At 37.7% G+C, this 21,043-nt stretch overlaps 3 protein-coding genes and 1 long non-coding RNA gene across 4 annotated transcripts; 3 read left to right on the plus strand and 1 right to left on the minus strand.

Moving 5' to 3' along the window:
• The first annotated feature begins 2,081 nt into the window (after positions 1-2,081).
• LOC116205436 (protein MODIFYING WALL LIGNIN-1-like) lies at positions 2,082-4,907 on the plus strand. Its single transcript, XM_031538048.1, has 3 exons — positions 2,082-2,551; positions 2,684-2,898; positions 4,295-4,907. The coding sequence occupies exons 1-3, from the start codon at positions 2,444-2,446 to the stop codon at positions 4,482-4,484; spliced, it is 513 nt and encodes a 170-aa protein (XP_031393908.1). The 5' UTR covers positions 2,082-2,443; the 3' UTR covers positions 4,485-4,907.
• Positions 4,908-7,372: 2,465 nt separating this feature from the next.
• Positions 7,373-9,017, plus strand: LOC116205816 (UDP-glycosyltransferase 90A1-like). Its single transcript, XM_031538482.1, has one exon. The coding sequence runs from the start codon at positions 7,441-7,443 to the stop codon at positions 8,908-8,910; it is 1,470 nt and encodes a 489-aa protein (XP_031394342.1). The 5' UTR covers positions 7,373-7,440; the 3' UTR covers positions 8,911-9,017.
• A 4,556-nt stretch (positions 9,018-13,573) lies between these two features.
• LOC116202391 lies at positions 13,574-18,421 on the plus strand. Its single transcript, XM_031533935.1, has 8 exons — positions 13,574-13,815; positions 14,278-14,346; positions 14,966-14,995; positions 15,369-15,401; positions 16,137-16,204; positions 16,766-16,847; positions 17,469-17,561; positions 18,093-18,421. Exons 1-8 carry the CDS (start codon positions 13,705-13,707, stop codon positions 18,102-18,104), a joined length of 498 nt encoding a protein of 165 aa, XP_031389795.1. The 5' UTR covers positions 13,574-13,704; the 3' UTR covers positions 18,105-18,421.
• A 979-nt stretch (positions 18,422-19,400) lies between these two features.
• LOC116202392 lies at positions 19,401-20,786 on the minus strand. The gene is made up of 2 exons (XR_004156066.1): positions 20,528-20,786; positions 19,401-19,832 (listed from the first exon to the last, which is right to left on the minus strand). It is a non-coding gene; the product is annotated as an uncharacterized LOC116202392 (long non-coding RNA).
• Between the last annotated feature and the right edge of the window lie 257 nt (positions 20,787-21,043).

Here is a 21,043-nt window from a genome sequence, read left to right on the forward strand (position 1 = left end):
AATAAATTAATAATAATATAATTTTGATTAATAAAATAATATACTTAGTCAAGCACGCAAAATAATCTTCTTTATCAAGGAAAAACATATTGAAATTGATAATTTGGTTACTTCTTCTAGTCCCAATTCTTTTAATATATAATAAACTATTGTACCACCTCAAAATTTATTAAGGTATAGATTAAAAAATAAATGATAAATAAAAATTTTCATGCAAATATAATAGTTCTCAGCAAATAATAAACGCACTAAACAAATTAACATCCAATAAAAAAGATAATATCCTAAAAAAATACTTTGATAAAAAAAATACATAAATTTGATGATATTGGATTTTGAAAAAACTTGACGAAGTCTAGTGAATACTTATAAAGTCTTGCGAATTGATAAAATTGATGTAAGATATTAGTGTTAGTATATCGAATAAACATGTACAATATATATAGTGCAAAGGTCATACAAATTAATAAGGAAATTTCATATTGAATATAAAAATTTCAATATAATGAAATTTTTATTCAGGATATAATAGTTTAAGTTATACTATACGATATATATGGCATATGTATAATCGGTAATAGTAGTCCACTGCATATTTTGTTCACTTGTATATATTTTGTTGGACTATATGCATGATATTGCATATAATCTATATATTATACTACATAATTAATGATAAAAGAATATACAAAATTTTCTAAATCCATAAGTGATGACGTGGCAATACGAGAGAGTTTTGTTATATATTTTTTGATGATGTAGCGGTATGAGAATTCAATTAAAGACTTTATTTTCATATATATATATATATGTGTGTGTATATAAATTAATTATATTCGCCCTCCTAACTCCCCTAAAGACTCGCCCCCCCAAACCAAAATCCTAGGTACGTCCCTATCTTCAGTTATACAAAGATACAATGTTCACATAGTCGAGTTTCTTAACTCTCGGTGCATATATGAGACCTCATTTTTTTTTGTGTATCTTGATATCCGCAAGTCTAATGGGTCTCGACTAATCCAATTTTAACTAAATCAGCCCACTAAGTAGGGTAGAGCTCTCCTAATATAGATTTTCTCTATTCATAATACTCGAATCCGAAACCTTGTTCAAGGTGAACAAGTGTCGAACCGCTTAAACAAACTCACATTGGTCATATAAAAGACCTCTGTTGGTCAAGATAAACATACCATTCTCGTTCATATGCCTAAAAGCATTTGTCACAACTTAAGCTTGGTTTGAGGGTGTTGTTGTTGATGAAGAAGTACTAAAACAACATTGCGAAAAATAAGTCATGATTTCAAAATAAGTTAAAGTACTTGGAAAAACTAATTTAAAATTGCTGAAAGTAAAAAAAAAACCATTATTAATACTTGAAATAGAATAAGTAAAAGCAGATTTCATAACAACCTATTAACTTGCTTAATAAAATTATGTTTGCAACAGCAATTTCGATCCAAATTGTGGTTTTAAAACTCTTATAAAATACTAAATTTACTTAAAATTATAAGGAAAAGTAATTGTGACACCTCCTACCGTGCTCTCTTAGTCGAGTTATATTCCGACATGGAAGAGGAAACTACTGCTAAAGGTGAGCTCTAAAGAATATATAAGTCATCAGTCTTTGTCCTTTTCATAAAAAGGGGAGCACTACAGGAAATTTTCGTGTTGTTAGATTCGGTGACGACTTTGCAACTATTCAAGTCTAAAACTCCAGGAGAGCAATATTATCATCTTTTACCTCAACAAAACTGGCATCAATTGTATCAGCCTTCTATTTTCCCTTGTAGCTTAGACCAGCCTTATTGGGACAGATTATTGCATGAAAATGCCTTACATGATGTGGCCAGACCAAATATAATGATTGAACCATGTGTCAAGAACATGACATTAATTCTAAATTAATCCTAAAAGCCTAATCTTAAAACCCTGAAATCCTAAGATATTATTTCCTAAATTAATATTTGGATAATCCTAAAATTAAGAGTATTTCTGGTAATATAATTGTTAATATTATTTCCAAAATTGATATTTGGATAATCCACCTATTTAAGATCACACCCACCCACTATACAATTAGGTGAATCCATTCCACTGCCTCCGTATTGTTTGAAAATAAGTAAAAGAAGGAGAAAGAGAAGAATCGAAGTCTTTGGGTCCAAAGAAGAATAAAAGAAGTCACGAAAGACTCCCCTTTGGAAAATGATATTTTTCTCAACCACCACAAAGGAAACAACCAAACGAAAGTGGTCCATCCCACCGCTAATTTCCTTTTCCACATCATATAATCAATTCCTTGAGTGAAACCCAAGCCTCCCAGATGTTTCATATCTCATTTGTTCCATGTTCTCCTTCCACTTCCGCAAATATTCCGTAACTACTCCGGTAGCAACAAGCAAAAGGATTGATCGGATAGGAAAAGACTCGAAGGAACCATAAAATTATGGAAGAATCTCGGGGGCTCGGCTCGTTCTTTCTTTGCATAGCTGCTGCAGTCCTCGGCCTCCTCTCGTCTCTCGCGTGTATTCCCTCCGAGCTGAAAAGAACCAAGGTTTCTTCTGAACTACAAGCTCATTCTTTCTCCCATTCAAATTTGCTTTCTCCTCTTTCCTTGACGGTCGGGCTTAGCTGTATTCGGTAAATTCTGAGGATTGCATGTTAAGGCTATATATTCTCGGTGCAGAAGGAGGAGCTGAAGTTAGACGGGAAGCTATGCTATTTGCCGGAAAGTGGCGCGTTCAAATACGGGGTTGGTGCTTTGATTTTTCTCTGCGTCGGTCAGTTCATCGGGAATTCTGGGATTGTATGGACTGTCTGTTCGAGGAAGAAGATCACAGGGAGATTGAAGGATGATAAGAGACCGGCAATAATTACAACTGGCCTCTTGGTTGTATCCTGGTAGGTAACCAGTCTAACTATATTGCACTATTGCACTTTTTTTTTTTCCCTTCTTTTCTGTCTTTAGGTCATTAGTTTTATCACCGTCTCCATACTCTCCCACGTGATTTGCTCTGTTTTACACGTTTCGTCTAATTAGTCATTTCCTTGGGCCCGGAAGGCGATAGGGAGAGGGAGATAAGTGGGTCCGCAAAAGTCTCACTAATAAAAATCGATCCCACAGCTCTTGATCAGGATCGAGAGCGAGCGGGGATTGCACTAAACTCGGTCTGACTTTTTGTGGACCAGTTCAAGCCCAAGCCAACCTAATAATCGAGCTCAAAATTCAAGTCCGAGCCCGCATACTGAAAAAGGTAAGGCCCGAGCCTGCCTAAGGTCACCACGCCAAACTTAGTAGCGTGCTAACTTGCCATGCCTGCTTTCCCTGCCTAGTCTTGGCCATGATATTTAACTGGTGGGCTTACTCTGGGCCAGTTTAGGCCCAATGGGCCTAGAAGTTTGAACTGGTGCTACCAAACCTCAACCCGGTCCAGTGTGCTCCGTGGCCCATGACTGATCCATAATGCATAAGCCCCTCCTCCTTTGGTGCGGTGGAATGAAATGGAAATGAATGAAATGATATTTAATAGAATATAGTGAACTTGGAAGAATAATGGTGATATTTTGGGTTGGACGTATAGAACACCCGATGGATTTATTATGCTTTTTTTTTTCTTAAAATAAGTGATGATCTTATTAAGCACTCAAAGTTCTATTACACTTATCAAAAAAAAAAAAGAGCAAAACTAAGAAAACAAAAAAATCTATACAGTGCTAATAAGGGTTAATTCAAATAATTCGGCGATCATTATTCTAAACAAGAATGCTTTAGATTCGAGTATTTATGAATGGAGAAGATCTTTGAATGAAAGAGTTTTACCCTTTAATAGATTGACCAAACTCAAAATCATGGCTTATTGGACTTATGAATATCAGATTACACAAAAAAAAAAGCTATACAATCAAAACTACAAAACCCCTTCAAAAGGACAACTAGAGAGCTATTCTAATTTAATGCCTATTGATCAAGATGTTATTCCAAATTATATGCATGTTCATCTTTTATAATTTGTTGCTTTAGTATCAAAGAGAGTACATTGCGGTGACGCATGTTCTCGCTTGGTAACAAGAGGTTTCAAGTTCAATACTCGCGGTGGACTACTTGTGTCTCTGTATCAACTATTAGGATTTCTAGTTCATTATGTTAGATCCATGAACCTCTTTTGTAACCGGGAAAAAAAAATTGTTGCTTAAGTTTGCTGAATTGACGGAATTGAACTTTGCTTAGCTTTTCTAAAGGAACATATCAAGTTGAAAGAAAATGGTCATCTAAATAAAAGCCTTTGTACTGTTGCAGGATCAGCTTCGTGATTGCAGTTACATTACTCGGCGCAGCCACGAGCATGAACAGAGAGCAGCGTTACGGAAAAGGATGGCTAGATGGGGAGTGTTACCTTGTAAAGGGCGGTGTGTACATGGGATCGGCTATATTAGCTTTAGTTGCCACATGCTCCATTCTCTGCTCAGCCTTCTTGATGAGGATCTGAAGCGACAGCCAACAGGCAGCGTGAGCACGGCCACCCGAAGGGACACCACCATGCCTCGGAAAGATAAGTCCATTTTTGCTTAGAACACAGAAATGGGATCGGAAAGACAGCAGAATGAAGTTGCTTTCTCCTGTTTCACTTGGATATTCGATTTATTATCTGCGTGCGGGCTGTTGATCCCAGAGAACATCGTCCAGATGAGGAAACTTCGGTGGCATTAATCTTCATGCGCAGGCAACAGAACATGAACGGAAGGTGTTCTGCAAACGGTTTTTGCAGCTCGAGTGGCTATATTAGAAGATTTGCAATCTCTTTTGCGGCTATGTATGTTAATACTTAAAAGAGTTTTTTTTGCAGTGATTGTCCATTATCAGTTGTTTATTATCAGCTATGATGCTTTCTGCAAATTTTCATCTTACGTTTCACGAGTTCCTCCTCATTTCAGCAAAGCCAGCGAAGGACAAAACGAGCTGCTTAAGTTGCAGAAAAAAAAAAATGGACGTATTGATTTTGCACCGTATACCATCTTCGAGAACATCAGCAATGAAAATATGATTTGTTAAGGTTAATACAATTTCTGCTAATGAGTGAGAGCATGGTATTGAGACCGTACGGAGTTCTTTTTCCACTTTCAAGCATTCCCGACGACCAAAACTTCAGTCACTGGTTCTAAAGTCATTGCGGCTGCCTTCATGGGATGAATGTGTTATTTATATATCCGATTGGAGGCGTTGATTGGGAGCCGAGGAAGGGGCCGGTGTCCTCGATCGGTTGGCAGATAAAGAATGTCCAATGCATGTCCAACATCAACATATACTTCTTTCTTCCTATGATGCTCCTTCGAGCAAGAATTAAGAGTGTCGAAGCCATTTTTCTATCGCTTCTATATATGCAACCATTCAATGTACGGTTAGCAACAAAGGTCAGGAACCTTCCTTGACACTTACCGGGCCCGATTCCTCCTCCAGCCCTCCTCTGTCCATCGAGTAAATATACGATGATTATTACTCAGTCACTTAACTATGTAGAACCCAATCAGAATATCTGAAAGTTAGAGATTTGCCTTACAGTGAACACACATATTGCAACTTACAAGCACTCTTACTGGATTTTGCCCATTCAAAGTTGATAATTAAACTCAACCTGTATTTTTTCCTGTCCATATATTACGTCAAAAAGAACATTTTGATTATTCATTTTAAAGTTTTTAAAAATAATTTAACAGAATTAATAACACGTAACCAATTTTTGACGATCTTTTTTTTTTTTTTTTTTTTTTTCTCTTTTTAGACGAGGAATTAGTCTTTTTGAGAACTTCTATTGACATTTGACAGTATGGCAGCATTTTAAAGTAACAAGCTAGCTTCGTATACTTCATTTGCGGATGCAAGCCTTCTGATTACATATTACAAGTAAGAAACTACCGGCGATATTTTTCTCATATATTAGATAATAATATGCTGGCACGATGCTACAAATAATAATATTGAGTACATTTGATGAGTACATTGACAAAGAAAATATGTCACTAATTTCCAAATGACAGGCCGTGGAATCGTGCGACTCATTTGAAAATCGCGTAATAGGTAATAGGTATGTACACAAATATATATATATATATATATATATATATATATGCATATTTACCAATCGACGAACCATTCAATAAATGATATTATTTAGATGCATTTTGAAGTGGTGTCACGTGCAACACGTGTGCATTTTCATACAAGTAATTCGGAAAAGGTTTCTAACAAAATAATTAGGGTTAAATGCACTTTGCCTCCCGACTTATGAGATGAAATTAGAGTTGCCCCCGACCAATGAAATTTGGCAGAATGCCCCCTCACCTAATCTAAAAATAAGCGATATGATTCCCGGATCAAATTTTAGTCAAAATTCCGGCCAAAACAAGTTTTCAGAAATTGATTATCATTAATCTGATCATCAATTGGTCTTCCTTTTTTCCCCATGACTCCAACCGTTCACCTCTGCCCCTAAAAACCAATTATGAGATACACTATGCGATATATGATAATATATATATATATATATATATTTATCATGCAAGCATAAATTTGTTGATATGCTTCTTTTCATTTGAATATGATTATCATATATTTTACATATTAGAAATACATAGGATTTAAGAGTAAAGTGTTCAGCTAGATTTTAGACTAGACGAATAAACAATATTATATTAGATTGCCTGGGATTCATGGAGCCCCAATGATTAACCGGGCGAAACTCGAACATCCGGGTCAGCAAAAAGAAAAGAAAAGAAAAAAAAGTATATATATATATATATGTAATGTAGTGGATAAAGAAAATTAGTCATAAATACAGATGTATCAATCAAAATTGATTTTTTTTGAGGAATCTGAAATTATGAATTATTTTATTCAGTAGTTGTTACTCGTTTTCGTAATTAGGAGTTGAGATTTCTCGGAGCTACAACATTAATTGATTAAGGAAAACTTGTTTTGGCCGAAATTTTGACCGGAATTTGGTCTGGAAGTCACATCGCTTATTTTTGGATTAGGTGAGGGGGCACTCTGCCAAATTTCATAGGTCGGGGGGCAAACCTAATTTCACATCATAAGTCGGGAGGCAAAGTGCATTTAACCCAATTAATTAAGTGAAGTAAATGATAGTTACTAGTCTGAAAATTTGTTAGCAGTGGTAGTCTACATCTTCTCTTTGACTTGTTATATATTTCAAAACATCATATATATATAGACTCACATTTAGTACTTAATCCTGACCATAATAGAAGTTTATTGAATTGGATTCTATCAAAAAATTTGCACTAACTACCAATTTAATGCAGAAGGCTCCTATCTAATTAAAACTCCACACTAGGAGTAGTATAAAATATTCATCTTCCCTCACCACATTGTACTATGTCAATTAGCTTGAATTGATAAGTCAATTGATTTTCCAATCCAACGTTGATATGGCTTCTCCTCAGCACCATGTGGTAGTTTTCCCCTTCATGGCTCAAGGCCACATTCTGCCACTGTTGGACATGTCTATGGCCATTTCGGGATTCGGGGTCAACGTCACAATCATCACAACCCCATCGAATGCCCCGAAGATCCGATCAAATGTCTCGACGGACCCGAATATTGTCCTCTTCATCCTCCCGTTCCCTAGAGCTGAGGGCATCCCCCCGGGCTGTGAGAACACTGCCGATCTCCCTTCCATGGACCTCTTCTTCCCTTTCATGGTTGCGACTAAGTCTCTCAGGCAGCCCTTTGAGGATTTCCTGAAGAACACGTGCGAGACCGGCTGTGCCCCCCTGTGCGTAATCTCGGACTTTTTCCTGGAATGGACGCTTGACGTATGTAACTTATTTGGGATTCCTAGAATAGTGTTCCATGGTAATGGTGTCCTCACTAGGTCTATCTACAAAGCTTCTTTTCGGAATGCCCTTGCATCAGAGGGCATTAGTGGTGAGCACCATCCTGAGGATTCTCGCCCTCTCGATCTGAAACTCCTGGGCATAAGCCTTCCATTCACGGTGTACGGGTCTGATATTCCTACCCTGAAGTCAGTGAGGGATACTAAAAATCCGTGGCGAAGAGCCATGGCAGAGATCGCAAAATCAGAGGAGAACAGCTGGGGTGTTCTAATGAATAGCTTTGAAGGACTGGAGGGAGACTATGTTGCTTCACTGGAAAGCTTCAACATTGATGGGGCCAGGGCTTGGTGTGTGGGCCCAGGGATGCTATGGAAGCGGGGTGACCAATCTGATATCGTCCGTGGAGATTACAAGTCCTATTCACACATGGAGTGGCTTGACGGCAAGTCGCTGGAAGGGGACGGCGTGATTTATGTGTCTTTTGGGTCACAGAGTCACCTGTCCGATGAGCAGATGGATGAGATTGCGCGAGGGCTAGAGATGTCAGGGAAGGCATTCGTTTGGGTGGTCAGGTCGACAAGTTGGGCGTGCTCCGACATAGGATGGGAAGAAAGGTTGAGGGACAAAGGATTGGTGGTGCGCGACTGGGTGCACCAACAGGCCATCCTATCACACCCTTCGGTGCAGGGGTTTATGAGCCACTGTGGATGGAATTCGGTGCTTGAGAGCTTATGCTCGGGGGTGCCGATATTGGCTTGGCCGTTGAATTATGATCAGCCGCTAAATGCTCGGATTGTGGCTAAGGGGTTTGGGGCCGGAATCATGCTCAAGGAGGAAGGGGGTGTTGGAGGGAAAATCGAGGCCGATTCGATATCGGAGGGGGTAAAGGAATTGATGGGGGGAGAGAGTGGAAGGAAGGCCAGGGAGAGGGCAGAGGAGATAGCGAGGATGGCAAGGGAAGCAGTGGAAATTGGTGGGTCTTCTTATAAAAAGTTGGATGAATTGATTCGGTGTCTGAAGAAGGAGAAAGGCAAGAGAGAAGGGTTTGAATGTTCAATGTAATTAGGAGCACGAAAAATAATCATGACAATAATTAAAGGTCCTAAACTTCCCCAAGTTTTAGGAAGTTTCTTTGGTGTAATCATATTATATTGTGTTACTAGGGTTCAATCCCGTGAGTTACGCAGGTTTTTATTTATATATTTATATATTAATTAATTAATATTATTATTAAAAATAAAAAGTTTTCAATAATCAATTTTCAAAAATAATTTTCAATAGGGTTGTATGAATGCTTTTGAATGATGCAATCATAAGTTTATAATCAACATTCTTATTATGTCTTGTGAATTTATTTGAACTTTTTTTCACGATATTAGTTTGTGTTATATATATATATATTTATTTATTTTATATATATTTATTCTCTTATATTACTTTTCAAATTTATGAAATCTTCCTTCTAGATAAAGATTTTTATTAGTCTATATAATATCATTTTTTTCAATTTATATAATTTTCTTTCTTGGATAAGGATTGTTATCATTCTATATATAATGAGATTATATATATATATATATTTTATATATGTATATTAACTCGATTTTTTAGATATACTTTTAATGTATTTCTTATTATTTTATAATTTATTAAAGGTAATTTATGTAATTCATGATTCTTATTTTTAACACATTAAATTTTTTCTTTTCAATATGCTCATACATATATATGTTTAGTTTTGATGGTAAATTATATACATGCTTCATTTATTTTCGTAGGAATATAAAATTTTTTAAATTAATTTCTATAAGCTAGGCTCAATTTTCATAATGCCACGTTATATTAATTACTTATATACATTTATCACTTATATATAAATTGAAAAATTGCAACAAAATTTTTCTCTCGATTGTATTTAATAAGAGATTTATGTACATTTAATTGCATATATTAAATACTTTTAATTATTATCTTTGTTTTAAAATTTTTTTCCATATCCTTTAAATTTTCTTATATATATATATATATTTATTTTTTTTCTTTTTTAATCATGAGGCTTAGCTCTTTATTGATAACACCCATCAAAATTACAAGCTCAAGTATTTGGGGGAAACAAAAGAAAACAGAAACTGCAATACAAACGGAAGAAGAAAATAGGACACAGCAAGCGACTGAGGAACCCCCAAGGCTTCAAGTAATCTCTTATGATGTGTAGTCCTTACTTTCCTCTGCAGATTCTCAACCCCCATAAGCCTACCTCGAACTACAGACTTGATACTAGCAATGTTCTTCTCGGCTACGGGATCCGGAACCGCATGGATCTTCTCATTCCTGGCTTTCCACATCATACATGCGTGGGCCTGCCAAACAAGCTTCTACACAAACTGCCTGCAACGACTTTACCCCCTAGCATGCTCATCTCACCTCACCACTCCAATCATCCACACTTCGAGTAATACCAATAACGACCAAAACTCTGCTCCATACTTGCCTTGCAATCTCGCAACCGAAGAATAAATGATCTCTAGTTTCAGTGGCTGCTAATACCTTCAATCCATCTGCAAAGCTCTATCCAATGTGGGCAGCCTATTGAGGAAAGCCAACCATGTGATAAAACTCTGTCCAATGTGGTACACAAGGGTGGAACCAGACAAACTTGTACCAGTCCACCTTCTCCCTCTCATGCCTCAAGACATTCCATGTACCTGCAACAGAATAATTCCCTTTATTATCAGCAAGCCAAACAATTTTGTCCTCATTACTGTCATCTGGACTGATTTCAATGGCAACAGCATGAAAAGCTGATTGCATCTGTCTATGCCTAATCCTTTCTCTCTTCTCCAAAAATCACTAGAAAATGCAGTCTCAACAGTGACTTGAGGAGAAATCCCAGTAATTAAAGGACCCATTCGGAAACTGGTTTATTAGAGGACTAACAGACAACCAGTTATCAAACCAATAATGTGTGTTCCTTCCATTCCCTATGTTATATGCTTCATCAGTGAATAAGCTTTGTGCCAGAGTTTAAGCAATTTTCTCCATGCATAAGAGCAGTCACTAGGGACTGTAACAGACCAAAAGCTTATTCCCTTCAAAAGATAATTCTTTTTTTTTTGGATAAATGGCAAAACTTCATTAATAGCAAAAAATATTTACATCAAAAGAACCTGTACAATCCTTACAGAATAAGGAACCTCAGAAGTCTACCCCAAAATATACAATTTAGCTGTGAGCAATATCAAAAGTGTAGTATGTGCACCGCTAAGACAGAATGTACAATCTTAAATGAGACTCGAGGATGAATAGACAACTTCGCTTGTACATCTGCAACGATCCTTCGAACTGTAGCCGCTGGTGACGAGACTTACTTTTGATAAAGCCTAGCATTTATCTCCCCCAAATGCAATATATGTAATACCACTTTTTTATTTCTAAAAATGCCAATGAGTCCAAAGAAGTTTGAGACAGATAACATCGAGCTTCTTGCCGTGAAGAGAAAAGATCCAGCAGAACTTCATATTCCAATCCACGGTGGATCTGTGCAAGCCAAGTCGAGCCAGTAAACTTCTCCAAATTCCTCGAGTAATTGGTCATTCAAAAAAGAGATGGTCTCGAGTTTTCAACTGCATACTGCAAAATTCACATTCAGCTGCAACTAGCGGAATCTTCCATTTTAGTAACCGGTCCTTTGTATTTAACCTATTATGCGCACAAAGCCAACTTATAAAAGAAGATCGAGGTAGCTGCCCATCAAACCAAACTGCATTCCTCCATTCCATTTTCGGTCCTATGGTTTTGAAACGCTTCCAGGCACTAGCTATAGAAAATTGCCCAGATTTGTGAGGTGTCCCATATGAATTTATCATGATTGGAGAGTTCAATTGTTGCAGCCAGGTCTCGAATGAGAGCGGCTTACGGGTTCGAGCTCCTTGGCTAGTGCCAACAACCCCCCTCCAGAACCATACTAACTGTTGCATGTTCTCTAAGTGATGGAAAACACTGCGATCCCCGGGAACAAAAGTTAATCAATGGTCCTACTGGTAGTCAGGTATCGTACCAAAAAGATACACTCTTGCCTGAGCCATCACTGTAACTGATATAAGGAAACATCGAAGCTCTAAGCTGCATATGTTTCCTCCAGTTCCATGAACAATCTCCAGGTTGCCGTAAAGACCAAATGCTTCGGCCTTTGATAACAAAAAGATAATTCTTAACCCAAGCAATCCAAATAGACCCAGCAGTACAAAAAAGCAACCAGATATAACCGAGTATACAATGCTTCTTTCCACACATCTAGTTTCCTTAACCCCAATCCACCTTATATCTTTGGAGACAAACAGTATCCCAATCAGCTCTGGCTTCTCTTGCATCAGAATCAGTCCCCTTCCACAAATAAGCCTTACATTTTCTCTCAAATTCTTTAATCACTCTCTTAGGCAAAACGAGGGCCCTACACCAGAAGTTAACGAGGGAGTAAATAACAGAAGATACCAACTGCAGTCTTGACGATGTTGTGGCATGAGAAGACCATATAGCTTTGTTGACATTTCAATTTTAGAGGATGAATTCAGTTTTTGATGATGTGGTGTCGCGACAGACCGACTTAAGAGCTTATTATTATCTATACTATTATATAAAGGCAAAATCTTATATTTAGGTCACTTTTTTATTTCTAAAAATGCCAATGACACATTTTCTCTAATTAATTACAACCATTATATTTTGAACTATTTAATAATTTCACCAAATAACTTCCAAGTCCATTCTCTCCATCTATTTTTCTCACCCGTCCCCTTCTTATTTCCCTTTATTAAATTTATATTGGGCTTATACGGGTTTGGGTCCATTTCCACTAAAAGCTCAAACTGATAAGTGGTGGTACCCAAATCATATATTAATCCATGGATTTTTCTTTTCTTTTCCGATGTTGAATTTATCCCATTTTACTCTTCAACACCTTTTTTCTTCTAATAATTTCTCTCTCTATTTTTTTTTGCCAGTGCATAGAGGACGCTGTTTGTCTTTTATATATATATATATGTGTTTTAATAATTTCATAAAATAACTTTCAAGTCCACTCTCTCCTTCTATTTTTCTCACCCGTCCCCTTTCTTATTTTCCTTTTTCTCCTAATCATTTCTCTCTCTGTTTTTTCTTTTGCCAGTGCGTAGCGGATGCTGTTTGTCTATTATATATATATATATGTGTGTGTCTGTGTATGTTAATATTAGAAATTAAATAAATATCTTGATAAATTAAAAAAAAAATGAAGAGTACGAATTGCTTGAGAAAGCGACAGTGATAGTGGAGTGGAGGTCTTGCAAGTGGCCACCACTCCCACCCACTCAAGGTCACTGGCAGTCTTTGGTACGTTGGATCTCGAGAGTGCCCCGTCAGCGGCCACCATCCTTCTGGCCGAGGCCACCGTGGAGTGACCTCAGAGCAAATGGGCTTTAATGTTCTAAATGTAAAAAGCCCATTCCGCAAATGCGACAGAAGAAGCGCCCCCCCCCCCCCGGCAAAAAGGCCCAAATCGTGGCAGATCCCTAGCCGTGAACCCAACAGCGGAATATCCGGGGGCCCACTTTTTCAGCATTTCTGGGTGTACAGTGAACCGGGACCAGACAATTAAAACCTTTTTTTCTGGAGAGCGCGAGCGCGAAAAATCAAAAGGAAAGGTTGATTTTATTTATTAGAAGAAGAAGAAAGTCCCTCCCCTCCCCTCTCTCTCTCTCTCTCTCTCTCTCTCTCTCTCTCTCTCTCTCTCTCCCCTGCCATCCTTCTCTTTCACTCCCTTCAGTTCAGTCTTCGCCATCAACTCGTCCGACGAAGCTGCAAGCTCTGTGGATTTTCGAAATGGAAGGAAGGAGCGAAATGGCGTCGGTCCCAATGGGTTCAAAGCAGTCCAAATTGAAGAGATCCTTCAGGCGCGCTCTTCACCCTCTTCTCTCCACCTGCTCCATGGAGGTGTCTCTCTCTCTCGCTCTCTCTCTCTCTCAGTTATCTCCCAGGCGATGAGTAATTAGGTTCAGCTTTCTACTGAAAATCAGAGTGTGCATTATTTTGTTCAATGGATTAGTCTGCTTACATCATCTCAGCGCCCCTTCGACTCTCTTATTGATGTTTCGGTCATCTCGACGATTTGGTTCTGCATCAGTTGTTCGATTGAATATTTGATGTGCGAACTTGATAGCATTCATCCACTCTTAATAGCACGTGCTGTTGCCGGAATTTGGCTGTCAGCTGTTTCCGTAACCTAGCTAAATTGGATGGGACAATGTTTAAGGTTCTAATTGTGGAAGTTATAATGGCTATACGGCTGATTCGATAGGAAAAGAATATGTCATGTGCCCTCTAGATGTGGACTCTAGAAAACTATATGCATCCTTTGTGTGCGGAAGTAGATGTATAACTATGTTGCTTTGTCAGGCAATCTGCAAAGCATTTCCCGGCTTCTCTAAGGATGAGCAGAAGTATCTTCATCGGCTTTTCATCAAGGTACTGTTTTTTTGGGTTGTGTTTTAGATGAAGCCTCTTGACTTGAACAATTCTTAAAGCTCAACAGTCTTCGTTTTAGGTGTAACATAGTTTTATACAAAGCAAGCAAATTCTTTTGGTATAGAAATGTTCCTTCCGTATCAAATTTTGGCATTATCATAGCTCAATTATTTATAAGCCAAATTAAGGTCTCAATATACTGTCATTGTTTTGCTTCTAAGACCATTGTGAAGAATGATTTCCCTTTCTTCCTGGAATGACTTTCTGTTGAATTCCAGTTGCTCGAGTTTATGTATAGGTACTTACATTGTGCTTATCCTCATGCCGTTCTTTCTTCCTTAGGAAATAATGCTCACTATTTAAACAAAAAAGGATAATATTGAGAACAAAATGACAGCACATAATTTTTAGAATGGTTGATCTGAACTAAGAATGAGGGTTGCACACTACTCCCTAGTGACCACCCCCACCCCCCAACCTGGCCACCAAATATCTGCTTTCTTATTCATATGTGATGTGAAAATCTTATATGGTGTTTGGTTCTTGAGATTATTTGATTCTTGGCAATGCCTTATCAATTTTATTTCTAGAGTATACTGATCATGGTCCAAATTGGCAGGTCATCACTTCTTTGCATGGACATATAGAGGTACCTTTTCAAGACAATTTTTATTCTTGACTTGTTTTGATCTGTTGCAGGAATCCAAACTATAAGTGCTAATGTTTCATCAACATGCATATTACCTCCTCGCTCTCTCGACTCATCTTATTTATTAACTCTTTCTGGAATAAATGCAAAATAAAAAAGATTGCTTTGAAGTTATACATCCCTATTCTCGTTAAATGACAGGCTGCTAGGATTCTGGTATTCTGTGTCTGTGGACAAGAACTCCCGACATAATGATAAATTAACTGTTGGATGTATAGTATTAATCTGTCGGATCAATTGCTATTCAGTTCATTAGTCTTGATAGTTTACCGATTGCTAGAATTAAACCATTACATTTTTTTTTCACTTTCAGGAGGTATTTGAATCTTTGTGCGACGAAATGCAGGTAATCTTATTATTTCTGACACTTCCCGTCTGCATTATCGTTGATGCTTGCTAGTTATGCACTATCTTTTATACTTTATGAATAAATATTGCATTTAATATCCCACTATAAAAAGTTTTCTTGCCTATCTTTTACAGACGATATTATTTAGGTGGCAACTAACGAAAATATATCAATCATGCATAAAGATAATGAATATAAAATATGAAATTAGTGCTTAGATTTTTGTCTTAAAACAAAACATCGTTATTGCACATATTATTTCGAAATGACGGCAATTGTATTTATCTACAATTTGATAAACATTTTCATTTAGTTATTATGGACTCGATGCATATAAATTTCTGGTTACCAGCAACATATTGATACTAGATGAGCAGATGTTTGATACTTCTCTACCTGGTTATGGACTCCTTTTGCGCAGTAGTCTCCCAGTAGTGGGTAAGAACCTCGAAGCATTGCAAATAACAATGATTCAGCTTTCAAAGGATATTAGTGTTAGAGCATCGGCCCCCTTAACCATATAATGTCAATTGCAGCTAAGTTTTCAGCGCTTATATTTTCTGGCTTATTCTTGCTTTGAAGTACCAGGCAATAGACAAAAGATAAACCATTCTGAATATTGGACTTGCATTCATTTACTTGTTGCATCCTTGAATGTTGCAGAGAAAATTTGCAATATATAGAATTTGAACATGCAGTTATCTCATTACGTCTCTGTTGCTGGATCTGCAGGTGGGAACGTGTCTTGATATCGTAGAAGAACTAATTGAGGAGCAGAGTCTGGACATTTTGTCAGATAAGTAGGTCAACATATCCATATAACAATGCCTTAGTAAATGACTTGATCATAACTGCCAAATGATTTCGTGATCTATATACAATGTATTCTCTTCTTACACTCGCTCAATTCAATATGGTTTTGTCAGATGTATCAGTATATGCATTCAGCTTTAGCCACAAACCTGAATTGTTTGTCATGATAGATAATCACTCTGTAGCATATATTATCAATAGCATATTGTTGTATGCTTAATATGATACCGTACTTGAATGGGATCTAAAAATTTTTCTTGTGGCGGTGGGAACATGGCTTACAAAGTCAAAGGCCTATTGGAGGAGGCTTGTCCTCAACTTCTTAACAGAAATTAGTGTGATAGTCTTGTAACTTTTTTTGCATTTGGGAGTAGATGTGAACATCTAGTTTTACCTCGGTCATTGTTGTTTGATTTTATTGTTATATCTCCAGTGGTTTTCACTTTTAGTGTTGATACTGTTGGTTCTGTGTGGAAGTTGGTTGCATCATTTGTTATATGGGTCTATTAATGAACAAATTTGTTTAAACTCTGGAACACAAAATGCAGGAGTAACGTATTGGATACTGCAGAAGATTTGTTAGCAGCAAAGAACAATGAGATACAGTCCTTGCTGGCTGAGCTAAATGCTGTAAGTTGCATTTAGAACTTTCCCAAAAACCTTTCTTAGATTGGATCTGTCATGTATAAATGACCATAGACAGTGAAGCTGGTCTTTTGAGACTATAAGATCAATTAACAATATGAGTTTTCATTCTTTGTAGTAGAACATATATTTCCAAGGGTGTCAGTCTGAAGAACTACTTACATCAATTGCAAATTGAGATGTTGACCAGAGCAATTGGGAAACTCCTCATAAGATTTAGCCATTTAGGAGATTTACACATGAACTTATGCTGGAATTTTATGAGTTCCTCTGGTGACTGGCAAATTTCAGTTCTCTGTATCCGCTACGTAAGCCAAAGCACATGATAGTGTGGAATAAGTCAGTGCTCTTAAAGACTGATAAACAAATAAGTGCATTTTTCATAAATTCTGCCGCCAGCAAAGATGGGAATAAAAATATTTTTATTCGGGCTCTTATGGCTGGTCGTGTAAAACACTAATGCAGCTTGTGGAAGAGCAATTGCCAGAGGAATTGTTTTTCCCATTATATAAACATGCTCTTGACATTTGAGCAGTTTGGTTATGTGCAAATCTACCAGATAAGATGGAGAAGATATCAGCTGTTCATAATGATTTGTGTCATTAGGTTGAAGAACGTAATCGTGCCACTCGTGCACGAATTGAATTACTCAAGGAAAGGCAGGAAGACTTTGCAGCAGTGGTCACTGCCATGGAAAAGGTATGGGTCTCATCTTTTTCTCTCTAGGAGATTAGATTGCTTCTTGGTATTGGCCTTTATGCTTTTGGGGAAAAAAAATTACATGCACGCTAATTATAGTTTAGTGAGATTCCACTCGCGCTCACATTGGAAGAGGCTATAGTCAAACTGCTTTGCATGTCAGTATTTTGTACTTCCTGGTTTTATCAGATTTGAGGACTCATGTATGTTTGCACCAGCAATGGTTTCTAATAATCAGTAAATGCCAAATCCCGCTAAATGGAGCCATCAGATAGCATTTGTGCGTTTCACTCTCCGTTCTCATTCCCATACTCAGTAACTGATTAAACTAGCTGACCATAGCATAGATTTAGTAGTTCATGAAGATGTTGAAGTCAGTGAGATTTTGAAATTTCATCGGATGTATTTGTGATCTCCGTAGACTAGCGAATTCATGAAACTTTCCCAGCTTATTTTTTATTGATGTCATGTTGTGGGATTTGTATTCAACTGTGGAAGATCATGTGAGCAATGGCATTGAATTACTGGCAGGCAAGGCACTGAATCAGAATATTGCATCTTGAGGCAACTTGTAAAAAAGATTCGTCTTGATGGAACTTCAATAGGTACTCCCTGTGCCTTATTAGACATGTCAATGGATTGAAGTATGGTTTTGAACTCTAGTTTTTTTTTTTTTTTTCTAATCGTTCTGTAATTTGTCTTTATAGTTTGATAGCTATTCGATTCATCTTGTTGAACATGAACCCCAGAATAGGAGTATGAATATTGGTAAATGAGTTGTGTAATAGTTTGCTGCTCAAACTGTGCAATTAAATGATGGAAGGAATCCGAGATTATCGATCATTCTCAGTTGGTCCCAATTTTGGGTTTTCTGGAAAATAGATCATGGTTCTAGGGTTTGATATTAAACCCACTACGTGCAAAGCATGATTTGTCTATGGATCATTCTACATTCGAGTACAAATCTGAAAGTGATACTGTCGAAGCGACCTCGAGAATTCGCCCAGTGGTTGGTATTTTGAGAAATGTGATCATCGTGATGTCTCACTAGTACATCGAAGATGTGGATACTGTAGTAGGGGAATAGAGTAGATCTATAGGTAAGAACTGGATGGCCCCGTTGAGGTGAATGCATCCATCCTCGGGTAATGTTGCAGGTGGCAGGCTGCTTACTCGTCTTGCCTTTTCATTTTTTTTCCTTTGATAGTTCGTCTTGCCTTTTCATAGGGAAGTAAAAACTTGTTGCTGCTTTATCCACTACCACAAGAAATTCAATTTGTTTCTGATAAAGGTCGAGAGTTAAGTATGAAAACAGAAAATCCTTGTTTATTTCTATATAATCAACAAATTAAAACTTTTACGAGTTTCAATCTCTTATAAATTCAATGAAAATTCATCATAATATTAAGTTGAGAGTTTAATATGGTATCAATTTTATAGTCGACATTGGGTCTCCACCACTTCTTCGTTTCCCCTCTCTTTGAGTTAGAGATATAGGGGAATCAATAGGTGCTCAAGGCCCAACGCCTGCCACCACCAATGGCAATTCAAGCGAGGTAGTCGGCAACTCGATAGCTAGCAAGCGACTGATCTTAGCTAGGGAGTTGAGGTACGTAGGATTTGGCCCTCATTACCTCTATTCGTCCCCTCGACTCTCTCCACAATAGAGTGAAAGGAGGGATGGAGATGGTCGATAAGAGTAGGGATGATCGATTCCGGGTACCATGTTTTTTTCACGATATCCGGACCTTATCCTGTAAGGGACCGGTTTCAAGATTTTGGACCCAGAACCTACCCGAAACTTGTATTATACCACAGGTTCCGGGTACCCTGTTGGAATCTGTAAATTTTTTTGTTCCGGTTTGAAATCTACTCGATTCAAGGGATAACGAATCTTTTCTAGTGTTTTGTGTCTCTGGTTCAGTAACTTTGGGCAATAAAATTGATGATCATTCTCCAGAGCTTCCAAAACTCGTTACCCAAGAGAAGAAGGCAACCGAAACGCTCTTGCAGTTCACTAATACTCCCGTGCATGTGGGTGAAGATCTGAATAGTCGGAGCATTCTCACCAAACCAAATCCCATGCAAGAAATCCAGCTTACTCATCAAACGAACACAACATCGAGATGGCTTAATTTTCATCAAGGTCTCTGTACAGCCTTTGTCCAATTCGGCATCGTGTTCACTCATACCTGCATTTTTGTGCCTGTATTGTGCTGACAAATTTCCCGAGGAGAGACCTCCATTCTTCCCAACGGTGGAGCTGAAGGCCTGGAAGAACATACAGTATTTCATACTTCAAAGCACATCGGAAACAAGCACAGTAAATGGAAAATTTATGGATAGAGAAATCCAAAAATGCAAAATCAGCTTAATAGAAGGAGAGTGAATCAGTTCAGGAATTTAACAATTAGCATTTAGCACAATACATCTAACAACCAGATAGATAGGCAATCTGGTAATGAGCCTAAGAGCAGCTAATGACCCCAAAAATACTATAAAAGGCTGAATTGAATTTTAATTAAATCCGATCTTGATCGTGATGTAAATCTAATAATAGCCAATTGTTTTCACACATCATGATCTTACTCTCGTTTTAAAATTGTCCCTAAAATTCAAGCCAAATTAATCCTAAGAACATGATATAGCCAACCTACTTCTCTTTTTTTCTAGTTTCTGGAATATAAGCACACAGAGAAATCGCTAGAATCGCAAATTTTCCATTGATAACCAATGAACAGTGGATAAGCAAGCATTAAAAGTCGATAACGCGAGTTCTAGCAGAATAGTAATTACAAAGTAATATCTCCCCCACTCAATACAAAGAAGAATGACGACTCTGAACAAGTAGCTGACCGACCCAATGAATTAGAGAATACGAACATGAAGAATCAAAATCCAGCATACATCACCTGAAAAGAGAACACACGGACTTTTGTCACAAAACGGACAGTATTGAACTTTACCTTGGCGGAGAGTCGAAGACGGAGGGGAGCCTCTGAAGAGTCGGGGTTGGCAATAGAGAGCGAGAGAGAGAAATCGGAGTCTCTGTCTCGGATATGGTTGGAGAAGAGACGGAGAGAAGAGACGGGGAGAAGAGAATGATGATTAGGTTTCGATTGTTTCGGTTTCGACCGAGTTCATCTGATTATAAGAGAAAGAATGGAGATTAGAAGAAATTTCCGCGATTGCAAGTGCCAAGGGCTTCTGTTAACTTTACTCTCTCTCTCTCTCTTTAAAAATAAATATCCGGTTCCAGGTACTGGCCCCGGTTCCGGTTTCGGTTCTGAGTATCCTGTAGGCAGGAATTGAAATCGATTTTCACCGGTTCCTGATTTTAATACCCGAATCCTATCCTATTTTCAATACGAGCTATCTGGACCATACTTTACCGGGTAGGTTTCGACCGGTTCCGGATATATCCGGTACCCGTACATCCTCCTAGATAGGAGCTCAACTTCAGCTACCACTGACGGCAAAAG

The sequence above is a fragment of the Punica granatum genome, chromosome 4 (assembly GCF_007655135.1).
Source record: "Punica granatum isolate Tunisia-2019 chromosome 4, ASM765513v2, whole genome shotgun sequence".
NCBI classification, from domain to species: Eukaryota; Viridiplantae; Streptophyta; class Magnoliopsida; order Myrtales; family Lythraceae; genus Punica; species Punica granatum.